This window comes from Ascaphus truei, chromosome 1 (genome assembly GCF_040206685.1).
Source record: "Ascaphus truei isolate aAscTru1 chromosome 1, aAscTru1.hap1, whole genome shotgun sequence".
NCBI classification, from domain to species: Eukaryota; Metazoa; Chordata; class Amphibia; order Anura; family Ascaphidae; genus Ascaphus; species Ascaphus truei.
Window position 1 is genome coordinate 45392641 of NC_134483.1, and position 27862 is coordinate 45420502.

Sequence of the window (27862 nt, forward strand, 5' to 3'; positions counted from 1 at the left end):
GACATCTGTAGATATTACTTGGCCACTCATCTTAAGCAAATCGTTTCCTGGCACAAACAACCTAAGAATTTAGATGGGTAGATATCGAAGTGGGGCACTGAAAGCCAATTTCCTTACCGCCCAGATGTTGGATATCCAGGAACCAAGGATTGTCCCTTAAAAGCACATCCCCAACCATTAAAAAGTATCCCAAAACATCTGGAACTCAGCAAAGGATACATTTCCATTGTTGAGTTTCCCCTTCAAACTACTGAAGTGCCATTTTGGGACAATCCTAACTTCTCACCAGGAATGAATGATGGGAGTATTTTATAGGTAGAGGTCTGGAGGGATACAGATAGTGGGAGAATTACTGGACAGGGGGAAGTGGGTAGATTTTCAATTGTTTAGGGCCAGACTCAACTTTCCTTCTTCGGAAATGTTCCACTCCCTATAAGTCAGACATTAAGTGCTGAAACTATGCAGGACCTTGAAGTTTTCACAGGGCTCTGTATTTGAGGGACTATGCAAAAGTAAAGACCCCCAAAAGAACGTGATCTCGGTCTTGTACTTTGAGCCGACATCCCTTCGGGACCTACCTCTGTCCTTGAAATGTCTGTGAATTGATTGTATAACCCTGTTCTTTTAATATAACCATGTATTGTTTTTTATAACTCTGGGTCCAGGACATACTTGACAACGAGAGGTACCTCAATGTATTACTTCCTGGTAAAACATTTTTATAAATAAATAAAAATAAAATACTTGATCACGTGTATATGTCCAGATGGGAAGAGGACCTAGGGATTTAAATATCTCAGAAGAATTGGGAGGACACATGGGACTGGGCTTCCAAAACCTCAATATGTACCAAGATAAAAAGGGAATATTGATAAAATATTGCACAGATGGTACTTCACGCCTGAAAACCTAAGTATCATTTATCCCGGCACATCAGATAAGTGTTGGCAGATAGGAGATATGGTTCGCATATAGTGGACATGTCCAAAAATTAAGAGATTCTGGGTCAGCGTGAGAGATTTAATTGAGGCAGTCCTAGAAATCAGGTTTGTGGTGGACCCTCTTCTTACAAGTCAAACCAAATCGAAATCGGTCTGCCACCGCAATGTAAACTAAAGTTTGCATATACTCACAGCGGACAGGTGTTCCATAGCGGCAGCCTGGAAGAAACAAGCTCTGCCTTCCATAAATGTTCTCACACAAAGGATAAATAATATTGCGATCATGGAAAAAAGCAAGTTTTTTCCCCCACAAATTCAAAGCTTTCCATAAAATGCAAGATCCGTGGAGGGCTAATCTCTGAACTATTAGGAAGTAGAGGGCCACGTGAATGTTTGTTTGGGGTTACCCGACCTACTGTTTAGGTGAACTCCAAATGCCACAATTTATAGAAGAACGGATCACTAAAATCCCCACATATGATGGTTCTAATTTTTAAAAAAGTTTTAATGTAGAATTCGATTGTTACCACCATTGTCGTCCCTCCCCCCTTCTGTACCCTACCACTCCCTTTTTCCATATACCATAATAAAATATAAGTATTAAATAAATAGAAAACAGCAACTTTATCACAACAAATGCATGACTTGATGTTTTCTAGCATCATTACTTCCCTGGTTTTACAGCTTTGAGACAGTGACACATATCCCCCTTCAACAAACCACAACACATTAAATGATACCCAGGACCTCGTGGCGCCAACGCCATTTCCCACCAACAACAAGGTCACAGGATGCCTCTAAAGCGGGGACAGGAAGCGGATCCCTCCGCATGTTTCTCACGCAGACACTCACTCACACACGCTGCCAGAGATTGAGAGAGACTCTCCCAATCACCTGCCCTTTCTTCTCTCTGAAACGGAACCAGCAACCCCTAGCTGCCGGGGAGCCGCGCAGCATGCCGGGAGTTGTAGTCCCGCGACTCGTCAGATCGACTTCGAACGCGTCGCTCACCCGCCATTCATGGACTACGCCTCCCGTGCTGCTTTGCGGGCGGCCTATGAACAGCCACCACATGGAACAGCGGAGAGAGGCTGGGGGCCTGGTCTTCATATCTTGGCAACAAGCCGCCTCCTCCTGAGCCCTGTCCTGCTGCCGGCCGCCGCCTCCTCCTGAGCACTGTCCTGCTGCCGGGTCCCCTCCTCCTCCTGAGCCCTGTCCTGCTGCCGGCCGCCTCCTCCTCCTGAGCGCTGTCCTGCTGCCGGGTCCCGCGTTCCCCTCCCGGGTCCCTTCCGCCACTGAAACCACATGTCCCCGTGTCTGAGTCCGGCAACATAGAGACAGCGAAGGATGGATTTGTTAGGGGACTTGCGGAGGATGAACAAGCGGCAGGTGAGTGACAGGGGCATTTCCAGGGGGAATACTGGGGCATCAGCAAACACAATACAGTGCATCATCATCCCCAGCATGCATGAACTATTCAGGTTGTGGTAACTGTGACCATATCCGTGCTTCACTGTGATAAAACCCTGAGCTTGTACAAGCACCAAGAATGAAGGACTTGTTGGTCCTTCCTATACATCCTACTCCCTCTCCCCGGGTCTGCAGCTGGACATCTGCTCCTGGTCACATAAGTTCAAGGGGATATTGATGCAAGTGTATTGAACTCTTTCTTATCATTGGCTATTATTTATTCTTTTAGGGGAGGTGGGGGGCTATATACTGTATTATCAACATTACTCAGTGCCCCAGGCTTGAAAATGAGCGGTTACTCGCCACGCATTATTTCCTGGTTAAAACATGTTATAAATAAAAAAATCTGCTAAATGTGCATACATTATTATTTTTTATTTTTGTAAGGCACTAACTACAGTAACACATGTTCAGCAGCGTAGAACAGTGGGGTGGGGGCGACAAGAGACAATAAAAAGACGCACAAAACCATTGCCATATTGACACAAAAAGTGAATAGATCAATAGTAATGAGGAGTTTACCATTTTAGATGGATAAGGGAAAGACTGGATATATTTGCCAGAGAGAACAGGCTGGTCTGGTTGAGGTTCAGTGACTGGTGACAGCTGGTACATTTGTCTTTTCCTTGGCATGAGATGACCGCTGTTGTAGTGGAAGTAGAGCGGGGAAGAAGTGTAAGGCTGCCCTTATAGTGACAGCGACGCGACGTTGCGTCAAAACAAATGCATTTCCGCTGTTGCGTGCACTTATAGTAAGCGTGGCGCGACAGAGTGGTCGCGATCGCTGGAAGTCATCTCAATTTGATTTTTCTGGTGTCGCCGTTGCCGGCACTAGAAGCGTAGACTAAGGATTTTAGGACAGACCTTGTAGAAAACCTTTTTTCTAAGGATTTTAGGAAGCTGTAGAATTAGGCGGAAGCTGTGTGTTTTTAGAGCACCCTTTAATTATGCTCATTGCACATGTACTGAACAGTGGTCATGAGACCCAACAATTGGCAATGCCAGGGGGCCTGATGCCAGCAGCATTGTCAGACGTGGCTGCTGTGTATTTCCGTAATGTTCATTAGAAGGGCACTCACAATTTCTGCACTGATTCTACCATGGGCAAGGCCGCCAACAGAAATCGTGAGGCCCAGGACAAACATTTTAAACAGACCCCACACCCCGTGTCGGTGGTTTTGCGAGCCGCCCCCCATTTCACACCATGAGCCCCCCCCCCTCTTCCCATGTATTTCTCTCCCTTCCGTCTCACCCCCTCTCACTCTCCCGCCTCGCATGTATTTCTCTCCCCTGCGTCTCACTCTAACTCCCGCTTTTCCTCACTCGCCCCCTCTCTCCTCTCCCTCCGTCAAGTCAATTACCCCACGCTCAGTCATTCCCTCCCCCCTCACACAATTATCCCCACAAGATATATACCAAAATATTTCCCACCCCCAATGCAAAAAACTTCCCACCCCCAAATACATATAAAAAAATCCCCACCCCCCCCAAATGCATATAAATAACCAATTACCCAATACATATATAAAAATACATATCACACACACACACACACACACACACACACACACACACACACACACACAACAACCCCCCCAATACATATAAAAATACCCCAACCCATATCAAAATTCCCCCAAGCCCCTCCATACAACAATTCCCCCAAGCCCTATACATATAAAAATACCCCCAGGCCCCAATACATAGAAAAATACCCCCAAGCCCCCCCCCATACCTAGAAAATACCCCCAAGCCCCCCCATACCTAGAAAATACCCCCAAGCCCCCTCATACATATAAAAATACCCCCAATACAAATACAAACTTACCTAGGACCAGGCCAGTGTCTGCAGGGTCCGCTGGCTGGGAAGGCCCGGCGGGTGCTGCAGATTTCCCCCGACCTCTTGCCAGACCCTGCTGCTGGTCTCGACCATGCCTGGGCTCTCAGTTGCTTATAAGCCTCTTCCTCTCACTGCCCCTTGCCGCCGAGCTTCCACTGCCGCCGTGCGAAGGGGCTCTCTCTGAGCCTGGCCAGAGGTTTAGGGGAAATGTGCAGTGCTGGCTCCCCCCAGCCAGCGGGCCCGGGACACCAACCCCGGCAGACTCACCTGTTGGCGGCCCTGGCCACGGGTGCTCAGACGTTCACAGCAAGCAGAGATCAGATAAAGGAACCAAAGAAGGAGACAACACTACAGTGGACTTTGTAAATATGGAGAAACTTGTTTAAACCTTCACTATTTTTCAAATTCCATTGGAGTGCCTTCTTTGGTTCTTTCATGCTGTATGCTGTATTTTGTATTTTCACCATTTTGGTGTAAGTGTATACATTAAGTTCAGGTTTTAGCCTGATCTGCATCCTTACTAAAATACACCTGCCCCTACACTGCTTGCCAAATTTGATGCATCTTTTTGACAGCTACCTGCCCTGACATCTGCTTGTCTGACCACATGTCTGCTACATCTTTACTGGTAACTTGTGAACTCGCCTTGCCTCATTCTTAAAGACACCCGCTAACTGACCTTTCAGTGCTCCCAAGCATCTATAAAGTTGGTATAATGGTTTCCTTATGCTACTCACAGGTGAGGCCTTTATACTTTACAGCTGAAGCTACAAACCAATGCTAAATAAAAGGATAACGCACCTTCATGCCTGGACCGATTTCCAATAGCATGAGAGTCCTGTCAGACAAGCAGTGCTCAAGGCTTGTGTCTGGTAAAAGAGAAGGACAAGTCGTCCACAAAGGGATGAACCACCACAGATACACCATATCTGACTGACACCAGTGCATCGCTCATATCCTCTTAGCAAACACCAACTCAGTGTGTCAGGAGGAAAGAAGTTGTAGCAAGATTTAGTTAAACGCCTCCAATTCTACTCTGCAAATCCACTAAGGAGAGGCTATATATTCAGTAGTGTAATCAGTTTGAGATGAGATTAAAAAAATAGGAGAAAAATAGCGATGCACAGCAACAATGATGGTAGGGCTAGGCACATCAAATGTGGTTTAAAAACAATTTATTTGGATTGGATGACAGAGGATGATGGTAACAGTTACTCTGATGCGTTTTGCGCACCACGGCGACACTTTTACAAAACGCAGTGTTGCGCGGGAACGCATCAGAGTAACTGATACCATCATCCTCTGTCGCCCAATCCAAATAAATTGTTTTGAACCCACATGTGATGTGCCTAGCCCTACCATCATTGTTGCTGTGCACCACTTTTTTTTCTCTCCTATTTTTGGATGTTTATCTACTTGCTGGAAGCACGTCACAGAGTCAAGAACTTTCTCCGTCCTTGAGAGTACTAACTACCTAATGGGTTTTCTTCATTTCATTATACTTGATCTTGAAGAAAGATGAACTGTTACCATTGCTCTAGGGGTATTTACCTATTAGTGGAGAAGAGAACCAGTCAGACCAGTATTACAGGCAAAAAGAACGATTCCTGCGCTCCTACCAATTAGGCTAAGATAAAATAATATTCTCATAAAAAAGGGTATTTGGTTAAACCCTTTGGCCAAAGCATTTGTAAGCCTGCATGCCACGTCAAGGCAACCCGTTTAATGCAGGTACATACACTATACTGTATATACATGTAATAATTGTCCCATGGACTGGTGAAAAAAGTGTTAAAGCTATGAAGGGGTTAAATAAAGCATGAGCTTAAGTGAGTAGTGCAATTAAAATCTGGCTAAAGCCAGTATCATACTTACCTTTGCTATAAAGGTAATCAGGGTGCACAAATTCCCTGGTGTGAATATAATGCAACTTACACATATACATCTCTCTGTCAGCCTTACACATTCACCCACCATTCAATGGAGGGTGATGTCCAGACTGACACTGGGGTGTAATATACCTGCACTAATTGGAAAATTGGTAGGTGCTCAGTAACTGCTATGTAAAGCAGATGAGCCAATAAACCTACACCTATGACGTTTCAGAGATACTATATTTAAAATGCCCTATGGGAGTATGCAGTAAGGAAAAGGATTGCCTAATATTAGTGAGAAACTGTACATAATACCGCACTCCTCCCCTATAGAAGTTTGCTGCAGGTAAAAAGATAGGCCTTACATATAGAAAAACAAAAAGAACGATTCCTGGGCTCCTACCAATTAGGCTAAGATAAAATAATATTCTCATGAAAAAGGGTATTTGATTAAACCCTTTGGCCAAATCATTTGTAAGCCTGCATGCCACGTCAAGGCAACCCGTTTAATGCAGGTACCTACACTATACTGTTATATACATGTAATAATTGTCCCATGGACTGGTGAAAAAAGTGTTAAAGCCCTGAAGGGGTTAAATAAAGCATGAGCTTAAGTGAGTAGTGCATTTAAAATCTGGCTAAACGCATCAGAGTAACTGTTGCCATCATCCTCGATGTCGCCCAATCCAAATAAATTGTTTTGAACCCACATGTGATGTGCCTAGCCCTACCATCATTGTTGCTGTGCACCACTTTTTTTTCCTCCTATTTTTGGATGTTTATCTACTTGCTGGAAGCACGTCACAGAGTCAAGAACTTTCTCCGTCCTTGAGAGTACTAACTACCTAATGGGTTTTCTTCATTTCATTATACTTGATCTTGAAGAAAGATGAACTGTTACCATTGCTCTAGGGGTATTTACCTATTAGTGGGGAAGAGAACCAGTCAGACCAGTATTACAGGCAGACTGACTCCATTATCCATCATTTCCCACTCACTAGGTTTCCCCCACTTCTGAGCTACAGATTGAATCATATATGAGCTACATATTCACTACAAGATAATCTCCTTAGAAGATTGTCAAATACTCTCAAAAGTATTACCTCTGTCTTGACTCAATCAATCTACTATATATTTCACCAATTACCTGTCTTCAAAGGTTTGTTCTATTGCTATGTGTGTAACGCTTGTGCTGCCCACAAACAAGACAAGACCCCGGCACTGAGGTGGGAAGGTATAACACCACACACCCGCAGCAGCGGAGGCGTGCCTGGAAGGCGGATAGTTTAGCGTTGCCGGGTCTGGGTTGGAGAGTGTAGGAGATGCGGTATACTTGCCGAGTCCATGGATTGGAGAAGACGGGATAGTAAGGGTCCGTAAGCCGTGGTCTGGGATTGTAGAGAGCAGCGTAGTCCGAGTCCATATGCCGTGTTCAAGGGTAGGAGAGATCGCCGTAGTTGAAGGTATGCCAAAATCCAGAAGGGTCCACAAACAAGCCGAGTCGGTGCACACGAGGTTAACTGCAATCGAAACAGAGCACTGCACAACAGAAGTGAGCTTCACGAGGCTACATAGGATTATGCTGAGCAAAGCATGGGAGGAAGCAGGAAGTATTTAAGGCAGGACAGACCAATGGGGACAGGGAGCGGAGGCGCAGAGCTGGGATAGGCTGCAGGGAGGAGAGACTTGCCACGCAGCTGGGGATCGTCGCACGTTATCGCATGTGCGGGAGGCGGAACCAGGTTCCGTGCGGCAGCTAGATGGGCTGTGGGTGCGCTCTAATGAGACCGGGGGAGCGCGCATGGGCAGGAACAGTGGCCGCGACACCAGCAGGCAAGTAGGGAACACGCCGCAAAGGACGTGTTCCCCGATTCCTTACAATGTGTAATCAGGTTGTATTATGTATGAAAGTACACAAAAAAAGATGGTGTTCTTAAAAATAGCATATTGTTTTCAGTCACAGCATTGAGCAGAAGGAAACAAGATGGTTCAGTGATACACACTTTAAGTAGCATAATTGTACCCCTTAGTTGCATTAGGGTTAGTGAGTAACATAGACATCAAAGATCCCTACGTCACTGTTCTGGTGAAAATACAATCCATGTTTAAAACTCCTTCTACGTCTTTATTACGGTACGCATTGTATCTCTAATCCCTTTTCACACATTTCATTGTCAATTATGGGGTGGTAAGTGTGAAAATGTAAAAATAGCGAGAGGCTAGAATACTGATGTTCATTACAGTATAGATCATAGTGACTTATTTTATGATCTCTAACTTTTTATATTTTCTGTAAATTACACCAAACATCTGTGCAAACATGTTTAAAAATGTGATGGTGCGAAGATGGTTTATATAAAATAAATTGGGTGATTGAGTATCAAGCCCTATACATATGCATCTTTACAAGATTTGCTGCGTAAAATGGAAGAGCAATTCTTATTGCCGTGAGAAATATAAAAATACATGTTGGCAAATTAGGTGATTAAATACTGATCTAATTTGCAATATCAATGTAAGTGAATGTATCAATTCTATAAATATAATTTTAACACGTAACATTATGCAAGAATACTTTACCATGGTTTAAAATGATAGTATACATTTCAATAATTTTCCTCATAATCCACATCTTGGAATTAAGTGATGAATCGGCTAATATTCTTCTCACACAATGTTTTTTCTTATTGTTATTCATATACTCACATGCTGTTATTAGGACACGTGCCTCACTGTGACACCAAGGGCAAAGTATTGAGTAAATAAGAATGACTGGCTTAGTCCTTGAGTTTGTGCCATACCTACAGTTGGTTCATGCATTTGCTTTTCAATCTGTCTAACTATTCTCCGTCTATTTGCTATCCATGAAACCAGGCCACCCCTACACATGCATAGATTATTTTATCGTGTCTTCCCATTGCACTTTTTACATTGCATTCTTCTGGAATGAATTACTAGTTATTTGTGCCTCAAGTTGTAGTGTACTTTGCCATATAAGTCCCATATGGTTTGCCTTGTATTTATGCATCAACCACTGTCCTGTTAGCAGTTTCTCAGGTCTCAAAAGCCTGGTTACAGTTTAAAATATATTTGGTTGGATTATAATACCGGTAATGCTTGAGTGTTTTCATAATGTTTCTTAACTCCGTGTTTCCGTTTCCCCCATAGTATTGGTATAAAAAGCCTGTAACAATAGTAAATGGTTCCACTTGGTTTCTGCAAGTTTCTACTAACAGTTTAGAAAGGAAATGTCTTAATGTAATAGACATTTAATTAAATGGGTCGGTAGGCCATTATATTTACTTATTTTTGACACGCGAATTGTAATTGACAAAAAACGTTTCACTGTAATACTCTTAAACTTCATTGTATATTTCAGGGCCATAAGAAAGTAATTTGTGTTTTATATATGAATGATAGTGTAAAAAGGTGAGGCTCACACAGAGGGGTGTTTGCAGAGTAGAAATCGTTTCTTCTGAGCACAGCATCAATACCAGTAAAATAGCCAGCTTTTATCCCATGTTTGCAGAACAAAACAATCAAGAATATTATTCCCTTGGTCAAGACAGAGGGAATCGTATTCAGGGCACGATACCATTTGCAGACAGTTATACTACATCACTTACTTCCCCTTGTCATGCTCTTGCAATCTCCACTTCCTCCCTTCTTATCTGGGGGAAGGGGGTGGTGTGTGTGGTCATTAGTAGTTTCAGCACAGACTCTGGCAAGGTCGTTTGCAAAGATAATGTGTGCAGCTGTATCTGGGTAATTGCTCCCCCATAATCCTGCCTTGTAAAATGTAATCCAGCTCTTGCTGGTCCACACTGGCAAAGTCTCAAACAGTCTCTCTTATAACTCTGCATCCACAGAGTTAAGTCAAAGGGTTTCAGGTCGAAACAGATGGGTTCCTCAAAACTGGTTTCCGCTTAAATACTGTAGCAACCATGAAAAAAACTCTTTCAGGTAATTGTGTTTCTCACACAATTTCTCATCACAGCATTAATTTATATCAGCATAATCAGTTTTACATTTTAAAGCAGTAATGGGGATGCAGCACAGAATACATTTGCTTGCAGATTTGATGGAGGAGACCGTCTCTGCTAAACACTGCATTCGTTCCATGATCCAACCTGCAAAAGGACCAACAAGCAATCACTAGGGCACAATGGCATTGCCTATTAGGTTCAGTTATTGTTCATGTTGCCCAGATCATATATGACGTCCATGGCAAAAATGTATGCTACAGTATCTGTATAATGGCGTTTTAGGAAAGGGAATCCAGTGAGGAAACGGTGAAGATCTTCTCCTGTATCGTTGTCTTCTTGTAATGCAGTTTGTGTTTGAACACACAGTGCTCCTTTAAAACAGCAATTCCCTCAACTCACTATAAACATTTAAGTTTATGGAAAACGTAATTTTTGGTTTCTGGAAGAATTTCTGCATTGCGCCCTAAGGAAATTGGACCTGTTTGGGTCTGATTCCTCATTACTGCTTAACGTTATTTAACACATTCAGTACTGGATTGGCACGGTACTTAGTTATGCAATGATTCTCTCCAGCACTGAACAGATTTAGGGTCATATTTAATAAGCTAAGTAGTCTTCTTCCATAAGGCACCTCCAGAGCTGAACGATGCATTGCAGCTCATCAAAGTTCATGGATGGTAAGGTATCTTCCATTGCTGAAACAGAAGACTGCTTTGTAATTATGGCCCTCCGAGCATTTGTGCATGAAGTTTATAGGTAAAAGGAATCATTTTAAACAGCCATGTGTACAAAGCCTATAACACAAAGAATTGTTTTAAGTAGACAAATCTGCCATGTTCCCTATGAGTGTCTTTAACTATCCTTTATTATCTGTAAACAGGCATCACCCTCTATTACTGAGAGAATAAACAAACTGGTGGAGCTGAACCGTGCTAATTTTCAGATCCCCGGTTCCCTAGATAGTTACCAGGTTGAAATCTCCAAGGAAAACAAAATAGTTTCCATATCTCGGGTCAATATGAAGCTGCAACATCATTGGTTGCAGCTTCCTATTAAAGTCTCCTTTACAAACCAAGAAGTAATGGCAGTAATTTCACCGGTACGTATCTCGGAGAACTGGGGGTACGATTCTCGTAAAACATTGATGGGTCGTTAGGGGGGATTGCGGCTTGAAGGGAACATTTTCATTTAATTCAATAGCTTTCTGAACCTGCCATTATTTGTGTTTGATTTTCATTTCGAAAAGGGGAAGCTCGGGAAAACAATTGGATGAAATTAGACTGTTTCCTTCTTGTGAAATATGTTGTAATATATTAAATAACATAACATCTTCAATGTGTTAATGTTCTGTCAGTTCTTTTGCTGACTCAGGCCATGGGTGGGCAACCAGCGGGGGCTTTACCTACGGCCCCCAACAGCTACCCACCCCAGCAACCCGCTCTCCCTAGTGTAGAGGGAGAGGGGATGTTGCTGCCTCAGCTAATGGCTTCTATCATCTCCCTCAGCTGCTTACTGACACTGTGCTGAAAAATACCTCCCTGCTTCTCTCCTGTTCTAATCACTAGTTCTCAGTGTGAGGAGCAGGACAGAGCATTAATCGGCATTAAGCAGCTGACCAACTGGGACAGGTAGAAGCTTCTACCCGCAGGCGTAATGTGCGGCCCATTTAGAGGGCTTGCTGGCCTCGTAGGCAGAGTGTAACTTGTCACCTGGTTTGTTTCTCTTGCAGCTATATTATCAGGTTCTGAACTTTGCCATGATAGTATCGTCAGCTCTCATGATATGGAAAGGCCTGATCGTGGTGACTGGGAGCGAGAGTCCGATTGTTGTGGTATTAAGGTACAAACAAAATGTGTTCACTTTTTCTCCAGGATTTTTAATATCAAACTTGGAGCGAACAAAATGACTATTCATGCAACATAGACAACCCCCTTTTTCCAACAATTATATTGGCCTTTCTAGAGTAATATCTACTCGGGTTTCTTTTCTAGTGAAAATGCTCCAAAAATATAAACATGGATACAGGTATGTCACAAAAATGTGTATTGAATGAATATTCGCAAAGGTACCCAAAGTCCTCATATAACATGTATCTAACTTGTGTATCAAGTCATTATTTCTGAGTTTACCTTTCTGTTTGCTTGTGAATTAAAATTTGCAATTATTGATTGAGAGATATTTAACCATTTTGCTGCCAGAGAGGTCTGCAGCGCATTGCAGGCCAATCTGCCAACGAAAGGGTTTAAGACTGTGGGGCATATTTACTAAGTAGTGCTATTACATGAGCCATCCCCCAGCATAACTGGGCAAATGTGACCCTTGACAGCCCATTGAAGCCATATGGACGAGCACTTCTTAGTAAATATGGCCCTGTAAGATGAGTATTTACATTTGAGTAAAAAGCTAAAGTTTAGGCATCAGGTGACAATTTACTTGCAGTACCAGTGATTAACCCCTATGTTATAATTATTCCTACTGGATGGTTCACTGCTAGATGGATTCTTCTCGATTTCTATCAAACTCTTCTTGAATTAGAAATAGTCATTACTGTAACAACTGCCGTCTTCCAAGCAACTCTGTCCCTCCCTATGTGGTCAAGATTAGTAGCTGGTATATATTGAGCAAATAGGAGCAGTACCATAGCTACCCACCCTTTTACCAGCCATGTGAGTAGAGCAATATACCACACTCCATCACGCTGAATAGCTCAAATTAACAAAGCTGAATTTAAAAAGCCGCTTTTTCAACACTGAACGTCTTGTCAGATCTTAAAGCAATGTGTTTAATGAATGAGGTGAAATAATTCTAATTATGTATGCCAGAGGTGCTGTTTCGGACACGTTGGGCTGACAATCACCATAGACTTCAACAGGGACTTTGATGTGAAAACAGCCCGAATGGCCACTTTGTCGTACATTGAATAAGGCCCTAAGAATTCTACCTATTCGGCTTCAGGAAATCAGCCGTTTGTTTTAGAATGATATTGCGTGGTGTGCTCTGACCTAGATCCTGACCGCTTTTTGTTTTTCCTCTGATTTCCCAGTGGCAGCATGGAGCCAGCATTCCACAGGGGGGATCTGCTTTTCCTAACCAACTTCCAAGAAGACCCTATCCGGGCTGGGGAAATTGTGGTCTTTAAAGTGGAAGGCAGAGATATCCCTATAGTTCACCGAGTCATCAAAGTTCACGAAAAGTAAAATCTTAACTTGTGTTCTTCTTCTTCTTCTTCTTCCGCAAAATGCAGAATTAGGGGCACTTTTCTTCAACAACATGTAAAGCTGTAACCTCTCCAAAAATTATATATATTTTTTTTTTTTGGGGGGTGGGTGGGGAGAACCAGAGACCAGGCACTCAACATTATGCAGCTTTTTATTTTCATTTTTTTTCCTCAATTTTTCTATGTGGGTAAAAAGACCTAGAATAAATGTTTTCACATAGGTCACATTACTGGGAATTGTGAAGACAGCAACAGAATAATAAATATGGGAATCATTGTAATCAGCACAAAAAAAACATGTTGGAGAAATACTTTTTGCTTCTGGCTAATGCAGAATTTTAAGTAGTGCGAGGTACAGCTTTTTCTTTCAACAGCCGTAAATGAAAACGTTAGAGGCAGTCCAAGCAGCACATTATGTAAAAATAAAATAATCATTTGGTTTTAATATATGCAGCCTTTGATTGAAAATGAATTACCTAAGCTGCCGATCGATTCGTTCTCCCGTGACCAATCAGCAAACTTCTGTTCCCTAGGGTTCAGTAAATTTATTTATTTATAAAATATTTTACCAGGAAGTAATACATTGAGAGTTACCTCTCGTTTTCAAGTATGTCCTGAGCACAGAGTAAAACAAATAATACATGGTTACAAGTACAGTTACATAAATGAACAGGGTATACATTATATACAAGACATTGCGTGCACAGTTAAAGAAAATATATATTATGAGCGTATGAAACAGTTACAGACCAGGTTAAAATGTGAGACAGCCTTAGATTTGAAAGAACTTAAACTGGTGGTGGATGTGAGAGTCTCTGGTAGGTTGTTCCAGTTTTGGGGTGCACGGAAGGAGAAGGCGGAACGTCAGGATACTTTGTTGAGCCTTGTGACCATGAATAGTCTTTTGGAGTCTGATCTCAGGTGATAAGTGCTGCAAGTGGTAGGGGTGAGGAGCTTGTTCAGGTAGCTGGGTAGCTTGCCCATGAAGAATTTAAAGGCAAGACAGGAAAGGTGAACTTTGCGCCTAGACTCTAGTGTTGACCAATCTAGTTCTTTGAGCATTTCGCAGTGATGTGTGTTGTAGTTGCATTGGAGAACAAAACGACAAATTGAATTGTAGAGGGTGTCAAGTTTGCTAAGGTGGGTTTGAGGAGCCGAGCCATATACTATGTCTCCATAGTCAATAATTGGCATTAGCATCTGCTGTGCGATACGCTTTCTGACCAGGAGACTTAGGGAGGATTTGTTCCTGTAAAGTACTCCTAGTTTGGCATAGGTCTTGGTTGTCAGGGTATCAGTGTGCATCCCGAATGTTAAGTGGGAGTCAAACCATAAGCCCAGGTATTTAAAACTAGTGACAGGTGTTAGGGTGGTGTTAGCGTTGGTTCTAATCAGGAGCTCAGTCACTGGAAGCTTTACAAATTTAGTCTTGGTCCCAAATACCATTGTTACAGTCTTGTCAGTGTTTAAAAACAGTTTGTTTGGGAAATCCAGTTTTCGAGTCTCAAAAAGTCAGACTGAAGTATGTGTTGAAGGTCAGAGAGGCTATGGCTGTGTGCATATAGGATTGTGTCATCTGCATACATGTGTATTGAGGCTTCCTTACAAGCTGTGGGAAGATCATTAATGAACACTGCGAAGAGTAGGGGGCCCAGAACAGAGCCTTGCGGGACACCACAGGTGATATCCAGGGGGTTGGAGTTAGAGCCTGAGATGGACATATGCTGGGATCTTCCTGATAGGTAGGACTGAAACCAGTTTAAAGCATGTTTCCCTATTCCAGAGCTCTGGAGTTTGTTAAGCAGGATAGCATGATCAACGGTGTCAAAAGCCTTTGCAAAATCTAGGAATACTGCACCAGTGAGTTGTCCCCGTTCCATTCCACACTGGATTTCATTGCAAACTTTTAGCAGGGTAGTTACGGTGGAGTGTTTGGGACGAAACCCAGATTGGCATTGGCTAGGGAAATTTGTCTTGGTGTAGAAATCGCTTAATTGGGAGTGGACACATTTTTCCATGACTTTGGATAGAATTGGGAGAAGTGAGATTGGCCTGTAGTTTGAGACAGTGTTTTTGTCCCCACTTTTGAAGATTGGGACAACTCTGGCAGTTTTCCAGGTCTTAGGGATATGGCCTGCAGACAGGATAGAGTTGACTATGGACGCAATTGGTTTGGCAATGGCTGGGGCACCAAGTCGTAGGAACCTAGATTGTAGTAAGTCGGGTCCACATTGGCTGCTTAGTTTTAGTTTGAGGAGCGCTTGTATAATCTCCTCTTCAGATACTGGGCCAAATTGAAAATGGCTGTCTTTTAGTTTCAATCAATCCTTCAGTCCGTATAAGTCAGCAGCTGCAATGTATTCTTATATTACTAAGGTAACATTATCTATTGTCACAGTTTGCCGCTGAAACTGCTTGAAATATTGGCAACAAATTATCACAAACAGGAAGGTGTTGGCTCAGGACGTGTGCTAAAACCTGCTATAGAAATCAAAGGATGTTCAGTATATTAAAACGCTTTAAAATGGCATTAAGAGTTGAATAATAAAAAAACGTAGTAAGTATTATCTAATGCTACAAAAATGGACGAAAGAAAAGCGCAAAGCCTTAAGAAATGCCTAGTATTTCAAAATTGTTTTAGTGGTAAAAAAAGGTGATTAAATGCACGTACAACAAAGACATTCAAATGGTTATTTGTGGTATAAAATCCATGTAGAAGTTAACTCCAAGGCAGGTTCTCACATCGGCACCTCGCCAGGAGGGACAGTGGTGGGAGACAGGTAGCAGTGTGGTCACTAAAACAGTGCGGGCATTGACTCGGTACATGTAACCCACGATCCGGGTCCCTGGAGTGCACAACAACTCATCCCTCTCAACTGGACGAATGTAGGTAGAATCACGCTTAGAATCGAGATGCGTCCAGCACCAGAGCACTCACCGATAATGTGACCTCCAGTGCAATCCGAATCGGACTGGCAAATCTGGGCAAAGTCTTTATTATAAAAGTTCAATAACTAGCCTTTGCAACTACAATAAAATGGATGCAATAGGAGGCAGAGTACACAGAACTAAATCCAACACTTGTATGTAATGTGTACTATTTAAACCACTCCACAGACAGGGATTGGTTGGAAAATACAGGTGCAATCAATTAATAAAAAATCACATGCAATTGAAGTTAGAGGGAACTATCAGAGCTTTATACTGTATGTAGCGATACGAAACGCGTTGGATTTAGTTCTCTGTACTCTATCTCCTATTTCACCCAATTTATTTTGGATTGCTAAGGCTGGTTATTGAACTTTTATAATGAGAGAGACTGCCTGTCTGATTTGGATTGCGCTGTAGTTGGCATCCACCGGTGAGCGCCCCAAAGCTGGACGCATTTCGATGCTGTACAACTATTTTTGATTTTTCTTTATTAATGTAAGTGTGGGAATAAGCATTGATCAGTTCCCCTCTGACACTGTTAACAATGTTTCTATGGGTCGAACGTATTTGTTTTAATGGTTTTCTGTCTGTGTGAAGCTGGGATGGCCAACTCCAGTCCTCCAGGGACACAAACAGGCCACGTATTGGAGATACCACCATTCCCTGCTTCAGGACAGGTGGCTCACAACTATACAAAAACTGAACTGGATTAGCACTCAAAAATGAAATCAAGGAAAATGAAGGACTTTGCTTTGGATCTCACCAAGTTTCTTTAATATATCAAAAAAGCCGCACACACCGGGAAAGAAAGTTAAAGGCATCATTTGCAGTGACCTTTGAAGAAAGTCGGCCCTCCTCTTTTCAAATTGTCTGCGGTCTGTTGTATTTGGAAAAAATCCGGAGTGTACATCCCATGCTGAAGACTAATTCATACTCGGCTGCTGTGATTCCAGCTAGAATGTGTTGGTCACGCCAATGTTTTAGTCTTACTATTCAGACCTTTTTCAAATGTTTCACTTTGTAGGACTAGAAAGTAAGTTCATTAATAAATTCTAGCTGCATTCGCTTCTGGATCTACTACAGAGCCCCAGGCCGAGCGTCGGTTTGTTTGTTTATGGATCTGGAAATTTAATGTTTCGCTCTTACAAAGGAAGCAACTACTTGATGAATAAGGCTAAATATTCACCCGTCCTTTTGTATATATTTCTGTTTCAGAGACAATGGAGATATCAAATTCCTGACCAAAGGAGATAACAACGAAGTTGATGACCGAGGCTTATATAGAGAAGGGCAAAACTGGCTTGAGAAGAAAGATGTTGTAGGCAGAGCAAGAGGGTAAGCATGGCGACACTTAACGCTTGTTTTATCTCTGCCGTTTAAGGGGCTGTGCAGCATCATGCCCCAATTTGATTCATAATGCAGAGTAAATCTTTTCATGTACCTCAATTTGATCTGGCAGCAAATGCATGGAGCTTGTTATTGAAGTTCCTTACATCTGACGCTGATTTCACAAACGTGGAAAATTCAGATCTCTCAAAGAGAGGGAAAACTAGATCATTCAGAGGTGCTAAAAAATTATACCTGCAATTATAATATTCTACTCAGCGACTCCTCTCCTAACTGCCCCACAAAGCATTCCCCAAATTTCTTATTGATGCAAGTTGCACAAATTGGGAGCAAACCACCTAAATATAATTACACAAATGAGTGCAACATGAAACTTGTACTCCCCGCATCATCTTATGATCATTCCCATTGAATTCCCTAGATATATACATTATGCCCCATAATGTAAAAACAAAAAATGCATTATAGATATTCTGTTTGCTCCTTCTAATGCTTAAAACACAGTAACACATTGCTAAGAATTCGCGTTGCAATGTGTATTGTAGGCTAATCTAGTACTGAAGAACTATTTTAACATTCAATGCGCCTTTTGATAAAGAAAAAGCATTTTTATGTTGTTCAGCCTAGCGTGCAGGTATTGTGTATCCTGAAAACACTTTTCAGCATGAATAATATAAGACCGTTCAATCTTTAGCAGGAACTTTTACGTAACCTGCTTTGGAAAATTCTGACCGAACAATTGCAATATTTCAGTTTATTCAGGGAGGAATTAATCTTTTACATTGCTATGTAAGTGGCAACTTGTTTTTTGTATTAAAAAGTATCTTTTAGTCAAGTATTTTGGTGCACTATCACTTCACTTGAATATTTCAGTTTTGTTAGATGCATTATCAATCTATTATCAATCTACCCATCCTCAAAATTTGAATCCTGCAGTACAGTGTTTCTGAGCCAGGTACCACAATCCTTTGCCATAGGTGCTGTGGCTGTCGGGAGGGGGGGAAACACTGCTTGTTAATCAGCTGGCGCGCCCTGCGTTATCTGGAGACAGACACTGAGATCCGCCTCTACTCGCTCTCCTCTCTCAGCCTCACTGCTGTGAGTGTAGAGCGTGTGTTGGAGAAACGTGATGAGTGTGCTACTGTATGTTGGAAGGGAGGGATGGAGGGGAATAAATTGGAAGTGTGCGTGAGAAAGGAGTGGGTTGCATGCAGTCTTAAGTAGATGTTAGGGGCTCGAGATTTTACGGTCTTTTTTGCAGTGGTTCCCGTGCTCAAAATAGGTTGGGACCCAATGCAGTATATAGCCCCATACCAGCCAATCATGTATTTTATCCTCGGTAGAAGAATTTCTGTGAATCTTCAAAGAAATAATGCACAACCCCTGTGCCTACCCATTTTCCTACCATCTTCAAAGACGTAATCTACACTTGAAGTGATGATGTCTACTGTGGGTTATTTGTCAGTTCAAGGGCATTGGTGGCGTGTGGCACACTGAATCTAGTAGCATAATGCCTTTGAGAAGCTTGATAGAGGGCAGCATCAACAGGTTTTGAGGTAGTGGATGCTGCACATTTGAAAGCCATTGGGGAAGGCTGCATGGTTAGCAGCTGTGATCATTGGATAAGAACAGTTGAATCTGTTTCAATGCAAAGGTACTGCCACCATGCAACATTTTTTTGATCTCCGTTGCATCGTATGGAAGAGGCATGTTAGGTTTCTCAATTGGGGTGAATTGATAATTTGTGTAGTTTATGCCACCTTACGGGGGAACAGTTACAAACTAGCGCCCGCAAGCTATACAGTCCAATAAGTCCAAATAGGGGGAAAGGAGAGAGAGTCCAACGAGTCCAATGAACAGGAGTTCTCCAATCGGGTAATAAGTTACATGTGGATAGAAACAAAGACAATGACCATAGTGTATACTGTAAAATACAAAAAACAATGAAAACAAACTACAAACAACAAGGACATACACATGAAACACAGAAGCTAAAATAAAAAACTATTTAATAAAACAATGGAGCCTGCTGCAGCGGGTCATCAAGGGGTTAAAACCCAGAACCCTACTTAAAGCAGGACCGGATAAAATGCGCCAAAAAACAGTGAGAGTCCTCCGTGGGTGCCTGGGTGTGTGTTGTGATGATTATATCTCCCTCCAAAGTGTGGATAGTTCCCAGATTGGACACCGGGAAAGGGGAGCTGTACACAGCTGCACACATCAGTAGGGACCTCTCTTGTGATGGCGTCGCTTCCTGCAGAGGTGGTCAGGAACGCTGCACGCAACCAGCTCTCTCCGAAGGCGCCGTGACCTTTGACCACCTTAAACCAGGCAATTTTATTTATTTTGTATTTAGTTTTTTGGTGTAAAGAAATGGGAGAAAATGGTACAGCATTGACACAGAAATTGATGTATCCCATTAAAATATGTGCACTGAGTAACCCCATTTATTGAGAGCTCAAGTAGGAAACTCGTGTACACTGGGAAAAATTAGAACAAAGTACTGTGATACACTGACAGAGGTTTTGCACCAGAATTGCCTTGATACATACCCTGAGATTTACTGACCCCCAATACAGTTGGCTCATCGCAATCCTGCGTTCACTTCCATTGTCTTAGATGACTGTTACCATGGGATTGCAGTGCAATAACCCATATTGGAGGTTGGTCAATCTCCCACGTAGACTCATTGTTTTAATAGTCTTACGTTAATAAGCAGTAATATTCTATTTGCAGTATGTTCCTTTCTAGAGGGGGCATCTCACAAGTAGACCATCTGATGTGAACTGATGTAAAAATAGCCTGATCCTTTATTTAACACAGCGGTGCGCAAATTGGTGGGGGCAAGATTTTTTTTGGGGGGGGGGGGGCAGTTGCAGAGGTCCCGCGCTCTCCCCCCCAGGCATATAAATTAAATGCCGGGGGACCGTGCGAGGCCTCTGCAACCTTTACTTGCCGAGGTTCCGCCTGCTCCAGAACACGTTACCATGGCAACGCGGCGTCATGTGACGCCATGGTAACGTGAAATTACGCCGTGGGTCATCTGATGTCACACGATGACGCCGCGCACGCACGCACCAAGGAGGCAAGCAGGCACTGGGGGGGTTCTGCAGCAAAAAAAGTTTGCGCACCCCTGATTTAACATATTGAATGCCGATATATAGGTCTTCTACGTTGCATGTTCTGTGTCAATCTCTTGGCTCATAATCGCCGTGCTTGCATTTTTGTGGGTCTCTAAGGCTGCGTCCATGGGACTGCAGCCGTGCGGAGGCTGAGGGAAAGCGGGTGCTTTCCCTGGCCTTGGTCCGGGGGCGTGTCGGGGGGGGGGGGGGCTGTGACGTCACGTGACCGGCCCTGCACTCCCGTGAGCGTGAAAATCTATCTTTTGAGAAAGACCTACGCTTCCGCACGCTTGCGGAAGCGTGCGCGAGCCCCTGCTAAAGCCGCTCTCATTGCGGCTGCAGGGGCTCACTGAGAAGCGTCAGCGCGCCTCAGCGCCTAAGCGCTGACCCTGGACGCAGCCTAAGCTTTCTAGAAAATTAACGGTATGATAAGATATGTGACGTCTTCCAGGGAAGATTGCAAGAAAACAAAATAATTCATAGTTCTTCTATGCCAAGGCCATTTTCGAAATAGAGCATTCTGTAAGTCATAGTACCTGAATTGTGATCGCAATGAAACTCGGCAATCTTGCCTCAAATGACTTGATGAGCGTACAAATCATGGTTGAGAGAACTAGAAAGCATTTTGGAAAGACAATTTCACATAATGGGTAAAAGAGAGAGAAGACCCAAAGTGAATTACTGAGCAAGCAACAGTAAATAGATAACATTAAAAGCTTTTAAGTTTCTCTAAGGAACCTTATGCAACCGTTGACTTGTGATACTTAAGGGAAATTGCTGTAAGGCTGTAGTAATATGCCCTGAAAAGAGACAGATTATGTTAATAGACATACAATGCTGTTTTTTTCCTTAGGGATGTTCACCATATTGGGTATGAAACATTAATCCTTATCCCATATTCTTTTGAATTTCCTTTTTTTTTTTTACCTCCCCTTTTGAAGCTGTAGCATTTTTGTTGATACCTTCAGCGACTGGAGTATTAATATTATTTAATGTGTAACAATGCAGTGTATTGACATACCCCAGTTTAAGTACACTCGCGAGTAAGGACATATTTTCAATAGCACCTTACGCCTGTTTCCGTACGCTCGCTTCGCGACTACGGACACTTATTCTGTCCTACAGACCGCCGTAGTAGTGACGCGCTGATTCCCCTCGCTCAATAGGCAAACGGCAGCTCGCGCATGCGCCTGTCAGCACGTCCTGAACAGCAATACTGGGTCCCTACCTATACCGAAGCATCGATAAGTGGAAAATGGGTAGTGCTTTAAGTACATTTTCGCTTTACATACATGCTCTGGACCCATTGCGTACGTTAATGCAAGTTATGCCTGTACAGTGCATGTTACATACATCTTTGCAGGCACAAGTAGAGCTTATAAAAAAAAAGGGGGAAAGCCGCGTTATCCACTAAACTATTAAATCTCCCCGGAGCAGGAACTCCTCTTCCGAAATGTTACTTTTATCTCTGAAGCACTTATTCCCATGACCTGTTATTTGTATTATTTGTTATTTATATGATTGTCACATGTATTACTAATGTGAAGCGCAATGTACACTAATGGCGCTATATAAATAAAGACATACATACAATCTTAATAAACCTGTGATTAATGTGTATTGTGAACTTATACAAGTAAAAAACACCAAATACACAATAGATAAGTATACCCTGTATTGGACATTATTTATTTATTTATTTATTTATAAAATATTTTACCAGGAAGTAATACATTGAGAGTTACCTCTCGTTTTCAAGTATGTCCTGGGCACAGAGAAAAACAAATAATACATGGTTACAAATACAGTTACATAAATGAACAAGGTATACATTATATACAAGACATTGCGTGCACAGTTAAAGATAATATATATTATGAGCGTATGAAACAGTTACAGACCAGATTAAAGTGTGAGACAGCCTTAGATTTGAAAGAACTTAAACTGGTGGTGGATGTGAGAGTCTCTGGTAGGTTGGGCCAGTTTTGGGGTGCACGGTAGGAGAAGGAGGAACGTCCGGATACTTTGTTGAGCCATGGGACCATGAACAGTCTTTTGGAGTCGGATCTCAGATGATAAGTGCTGCAAGTGGTAGGGGTGAGGAGCTTGTTCAGATAGCTGGGTAGCTTGCCCATGAAGAATTTAAAGGCAAGACAGGAAAGGTGAACTTTGCGCCTAGACTCTAGTGATTACCAATCTAGTTCTTTGAGCATTTCGCAGTGATGTGTGTTGTAGTTGCATTGGAGAACAAAACGACAAATTGAATTGTAGAGGGTGTCATTAACTAAGTCCAGCAGCCAGAGTCCAAAGAGGGATTTCCACGTCCCTCCAAACAGTAAGCAGGAAATAGAAGGATGTCCTCCGGCGCATAGGCTCAAGCACAATTTGTAGACATAGAAAAATACAGGGAAAAACAGTGTATTAGACACCTTATTGCAATTGATTAATTAGTGGAACAGGTGTATTCACAGATGAAGTTCAAATTCCATTATCGCAATAATATTCCCCAATTTCAACTCGATGTATTGATGAATAGGTTCTTGTAGTTGGCTAATTATCAAAACAAATTATTTTCAGATCAACTTGAAATTCTGTCAATACAGTAATACCACCAATTGTGGTTAATCTTGCACTTCAAAACAGGTTTCAGGTTTGAGATAAAGGGTGTATTTAATTAAGATTGCTTTCACCTGATCTTGCAACTTTGAATCCTCCAGTCTTTCCAAATGGCAGCAGATGAATTATTGCTTTTATATACTTGTAACCCAAATGGAACTCTGGGGTATTCTCTTATTTCAATCAAGGTATTTAGCTTGACAAAAATAGAAGAGAGGATATCATAGTGCAGTACATTTTAATAGTAGAACTGGTTTAAAACAATATTGTGCTCACAGAACAGAATTGGTGTGTCAGTGTTGGGATAGCTTCCCAGCTTTTGTTGACAGTCTCTGTCCCTCCTTGTTCTGGTCTGCGCGCAGCTCGGCTCCCTACAATGAAAAATCTGCAGCCTCTATTCTCTCCCAGCTTGTGCACAGCTTGGGAGGGGTAAAGAGACGGCAGTACTTGCAGGAGCGTGCCCTTGTCCTACTCACTCGCACGAGCTGCCAATTCCTGATTGGTCAAGGAGATTCAAATACCTGACGAAGCATCATAGCGAAACGTGTTGGATTGAGCCTTACAGACCACCATAGTCTGGTCAAGAAGATTCAACGCGTCACACAATCAGGAACCAGCAGCTCGTGCGAGTGCTCATGAGTAGGACACGGGCACGCTCCTGCAAGTACTGCTATCTCCTTACCCATCCCAAGCAGTGCACAAGCTGGGAGAGAATAGAGGGTGCAGATTTGGAACACACTTTTGGAATTGTTTTCTGAATGACTTATTTGACCAGTTTCTTGTATGTGTTATTTAAACTAGTAAAGAGCATTGTAAGAGCGCTGTTTCCCCACTACTTCAGCATACAGTATCGTGGCAAAGAAGTGGGTGAGTTTGGACAAGGAATGGTTGTCCTGGAGGAACAGCCCTGATGCCAGTCCAGGCGCAAAGGTTTCAGAAGGTTCAGAGGAGGCCCTCGATCCATTAGATTTATTTATTTGCATTCAAATGAAATCCCATTCCTGACAAGTGTTTCCAGTACATCAATCTAAAGGGTTAATTGGTGGTGTCCGTCAGTGACTGTTGAGTATGGGCCCTTACTTGCAGCACGTGCGGGGGTTAACACTGTCCAGCACATGAACAGTTATTAACTTGTTGACTAATTTGATATATTTTTAATGTAAGAAGAGATTTGTTTCACTAGGGGCTGGGGTACTATATTATTATATATAACACCTATCCTAACATTTAGCTGTGTTTGCTTTCATTCAAGGTTTTTGCCGTTTGTTGGGATGGTTACTATTGTGATGAATGATTACCCAAAATTTAAGGTAAGTGGCAGAAGTAATTTTACTCATTCGCAATTAGGTTTATGTTGAGAAATGAAAGCCTGATTATTGAGGGAGGTTGCATGTATGTGACTGTAAGCAGCTATCTGTATGATGAAAGGCCGGTATCTTTTGGTTTCATCTTTACACAGAATTTGTATTTTTTGAGCCTCGTAAAATGTTTCTATAAAAATTAAGGTGTTCTTCAGAAACCAGGGGGAGGATGGGAGGAATTCAACCAAGAGAAAAACAGAAAAAATATCTAAGTGTAGGTGTCTTGAAATTAAGGAGTACAAGAAAAACTTGGCTGTTATGCGATGCCTACTTGGTGTGGTAGGTTTATATAGGCAAATCCAAAACTATGGCAGTATAGTTCTTATCTGTTGGAATCAGGTAGTTGGTACCTCAATATAAAGGCTAAGGACCATTGCGCAGATCAACAAGATAAAAAAAAAACTTTATGTATAATAAGAATAAGAATCGCACTCACAATGTTTAGAATATTAAAAGTATTTAATACATTGGTGTATAGTGCAAGACATCGTGAGCTCTCTCACCGGTGCCAGTGGCGGTCTGGAACGCCGGAAGAACCGGAAGTGATGTCGCAGAGCCCACGAGTGACACCGGCAGCGCTTTTTATATTGTACACATTGTAAGTGTGATTCTTATTCTTTTTATGCATAACATTTTTTTTTTAATCTTGTTGATCTGCGCAATGGTCCCTCTCCTTTATATTGAGCTACCAACTACCTGATTCCAACATATAAGAACTACCTTGCCATAGTTTTGGATTTGCCTAAATAAACCTACCACACTATGATTCGGCATCACATAAGAGCCAAGTTTTTCTTGTACTCCATAATTTCAAGACACCTACACTTAGATATTTTTTCTGTTTTTCTCTTGGTTGAATTCCTCCCATACTCCCCCTGGATTTTGAAGAACATTTGCATCTCTTTGGGACCATTGAAGACAGTCCCTACCAGAGGATCTGAGCAGGGGGTGACAACTTTATATTTTTTACACAACACCACTATTGTTCACTGATTCACTTTGTTATATATAAAGTCACTAAATTAGATTTGTCACTGAATTCACTATATACTTATCACATAGGTTGTGTGTGAGCACCTTTTTTTTCACCCTGTTTGCATACTCTTTAAAAATTAAGTCAGGAATTTAATTTTAATTAATTGGTGTCAGGTCATCTTTGTACAACATATCCCTTCTAAGCCCATTCTCACTGCCATGTGACATCGCCCATTAGTGGTGAGGAAGTGAAAACAAAGATTGCAGGCACAAACTGAAGGGAAAATCTAAGATGAGTATCCTGGCAAAGATCGAGACAAGAACCTTCAACTGTGTATTTAAAGGGGCACAGAAGCAGAAACATTATATATTGATATATTGTCCTTTCCTAGTTAAACCCTGTACTTGCCCAAGTCCCGTGAGAATGCCTCACTGAATAACAAGCGGAGATGAGCAAAACTTGAATATATCTTCCGAAAATCATTTGCAACTACACAATTTACATTGTGGAAACAAACCATTTCAATGCTGGGTTTAGGAAAATGGTGGGGTCATATATCGAAAGATATCACATGTACCAACCAATGAAAATGCAGCAATGGGACTGTTATCACAAAAATAATCTTTACATTAACATAAAATTAGTAAAAGTTAATGTTTTTAATGAAATAAACACTACAGCAGTGTCTATTTTAATGATATACTGTATGCACCAGCATTGTAAAATATTACCTTACAGCAGGATTCATGATTTGCAAACTTATTTTGCACATGTTACCTTATATTGAAATCGATAATAAATTCAAAATTTTGTATATTAAAATGGAGATTTTATTTGTACATTTCTGTTCCTATCGGTTCTATTCGTTCATTGATGCTGGGGTGTACAACTCAAGTCCTCAGCCTTCTCTCCCTCCCCCCCCCCCCCGCGCCCCCCCCCGCAAACCAAAAAAAACAGGTCAGATTTTCAGGATATCCCTGCTTCAGCACAGGTGGCTGTCAATGACAGAGCTACCTGTGCTGAAGCTGGGATATCATGAATATCAAACCTTTGGGGGGGAGGGGCGGGGGGTGCTTGAGGACTAAAGTTGAACACCCCTTCATTGGTGTTTGTGATCCTCATTTCAATCAACCATGAAACAAAAGCATGCAACTTTAATTCTTCCTGAAGAGATTAGTGGAACGTGTAGAGACTTGCATTCCAATACCATCTACTTGTAGCCTGATATTTTGCCCTTTTACAATCCGAACACTAAATAACACAATAGTAAATCATTTTATTCATAACACCTGTTAGTAATATTTATTGAAGGGATTATTTATTTTACAGTGATAGAACAATTATAGCGTTGCCCGACTAACTGCACCCGTGGCCAGGGGAAAACAACACTGGAAACCCCACAACCGTGGGGAAAGCTGTCGACTGCATTATAATGCAACCACCACGGTGTCCCCGCCCGTGGGGCCACAGGAAATGTATTTGTTTACCATAGAAAAACTATATACCAAGTATATATTATTGATGGCTTATGGTGGAGCTGAAATGCAGAGTTGCGGTTTGCTGCGATTAATTATTGTGGTACTGCAATGATATATACACGGTCATCGGCTGGTTTGTATAAGATTAATATCTTTTTTTTATTTCTTTTTTTTTTTACAGTACGCAGTTTTGGCCATTATGGGAGCTTTTGTACTTTTAAAACGTGAATCATAAATTCAGAAGAAGAATCTGGATTTAAAAAAAAGAAGTTATTGAAGCTAATATATTCCATGTTTTCTTTCTGTATAAAACAAAATTAACATGTGAACCTTGACACAAATACAATGTACCCTGTACAAATAAATGTTCTCATAGAATTGACCACTTTTTTTTTTTATTATTTCTCTAGCAGGATAGTTCTTTGTACATCAAACCATGTGTCAAATTTGGCAAGTACAAATGTTTTTATTTTCATAACAATGTGACTTAATAAAATATGCAAATAATGAATGTCCGTGCCTATAGTAAAAATGTATATTCTGGCACTACACCCCACATGATACATTCAAGAAATGTAAACCCACAATAGAACGGCCTGGATGAGAGAGCTTGAAGTGACAATATTGGTGTTAACGTTTAGCTAGAAGTACAGAATATTAACATATTTTGTGACTGTTGCGTGAAGGTGACCGCAGGACAATC

The 27862-nt window shown here is 41.9% G+C and overlaps 1 protein-coding gene across 2 annotated transcripts; it reads left to right on the forward strand.

The window, feature by feature from the left end:
* Positions 1 to 1988: 1988 nt before the first annotated feature.
* On the forward strand, positions 1989 to 27541 carry SEC11C (SEC11 homolog C, signal peptidase complex subunit). Of its 2 annotated transcripts, none has more exons than XM_075587354.1 (6): positions 1989 to 2330; positions 11841 to 11950; positions 13155 to 13304; positions 17475 to 17594; positions 24597 to 24654; positions 27011 to 27029. In XM_075587354.1, the coding sequence occupies exons 1-6, from the start codon at positions 2289 to 2291 to the stop codon at positions 27011 to 27013; spliced, it is 483 nt and encodes a 160-aa protein (XP_075443469.1). In that variant the 5' UTR covers positions 1989 to 2288; the 3' UTR covers positions 27014 to 27029. The 2 variants fall into 2 exon arrangements, with proteins under 2 accessions (XP_075443469.1, XP_075443463.1); XM_075587348.1 differs by lacking the exon at positions 27011 to 27029 and adding an exon at positions 27341 to 27541 and having other exon boundaries at positions 1990 to 2330.
* The last annotated feature ends 321 nt before the right edge of the window (positions 27542 to 27862 follow it).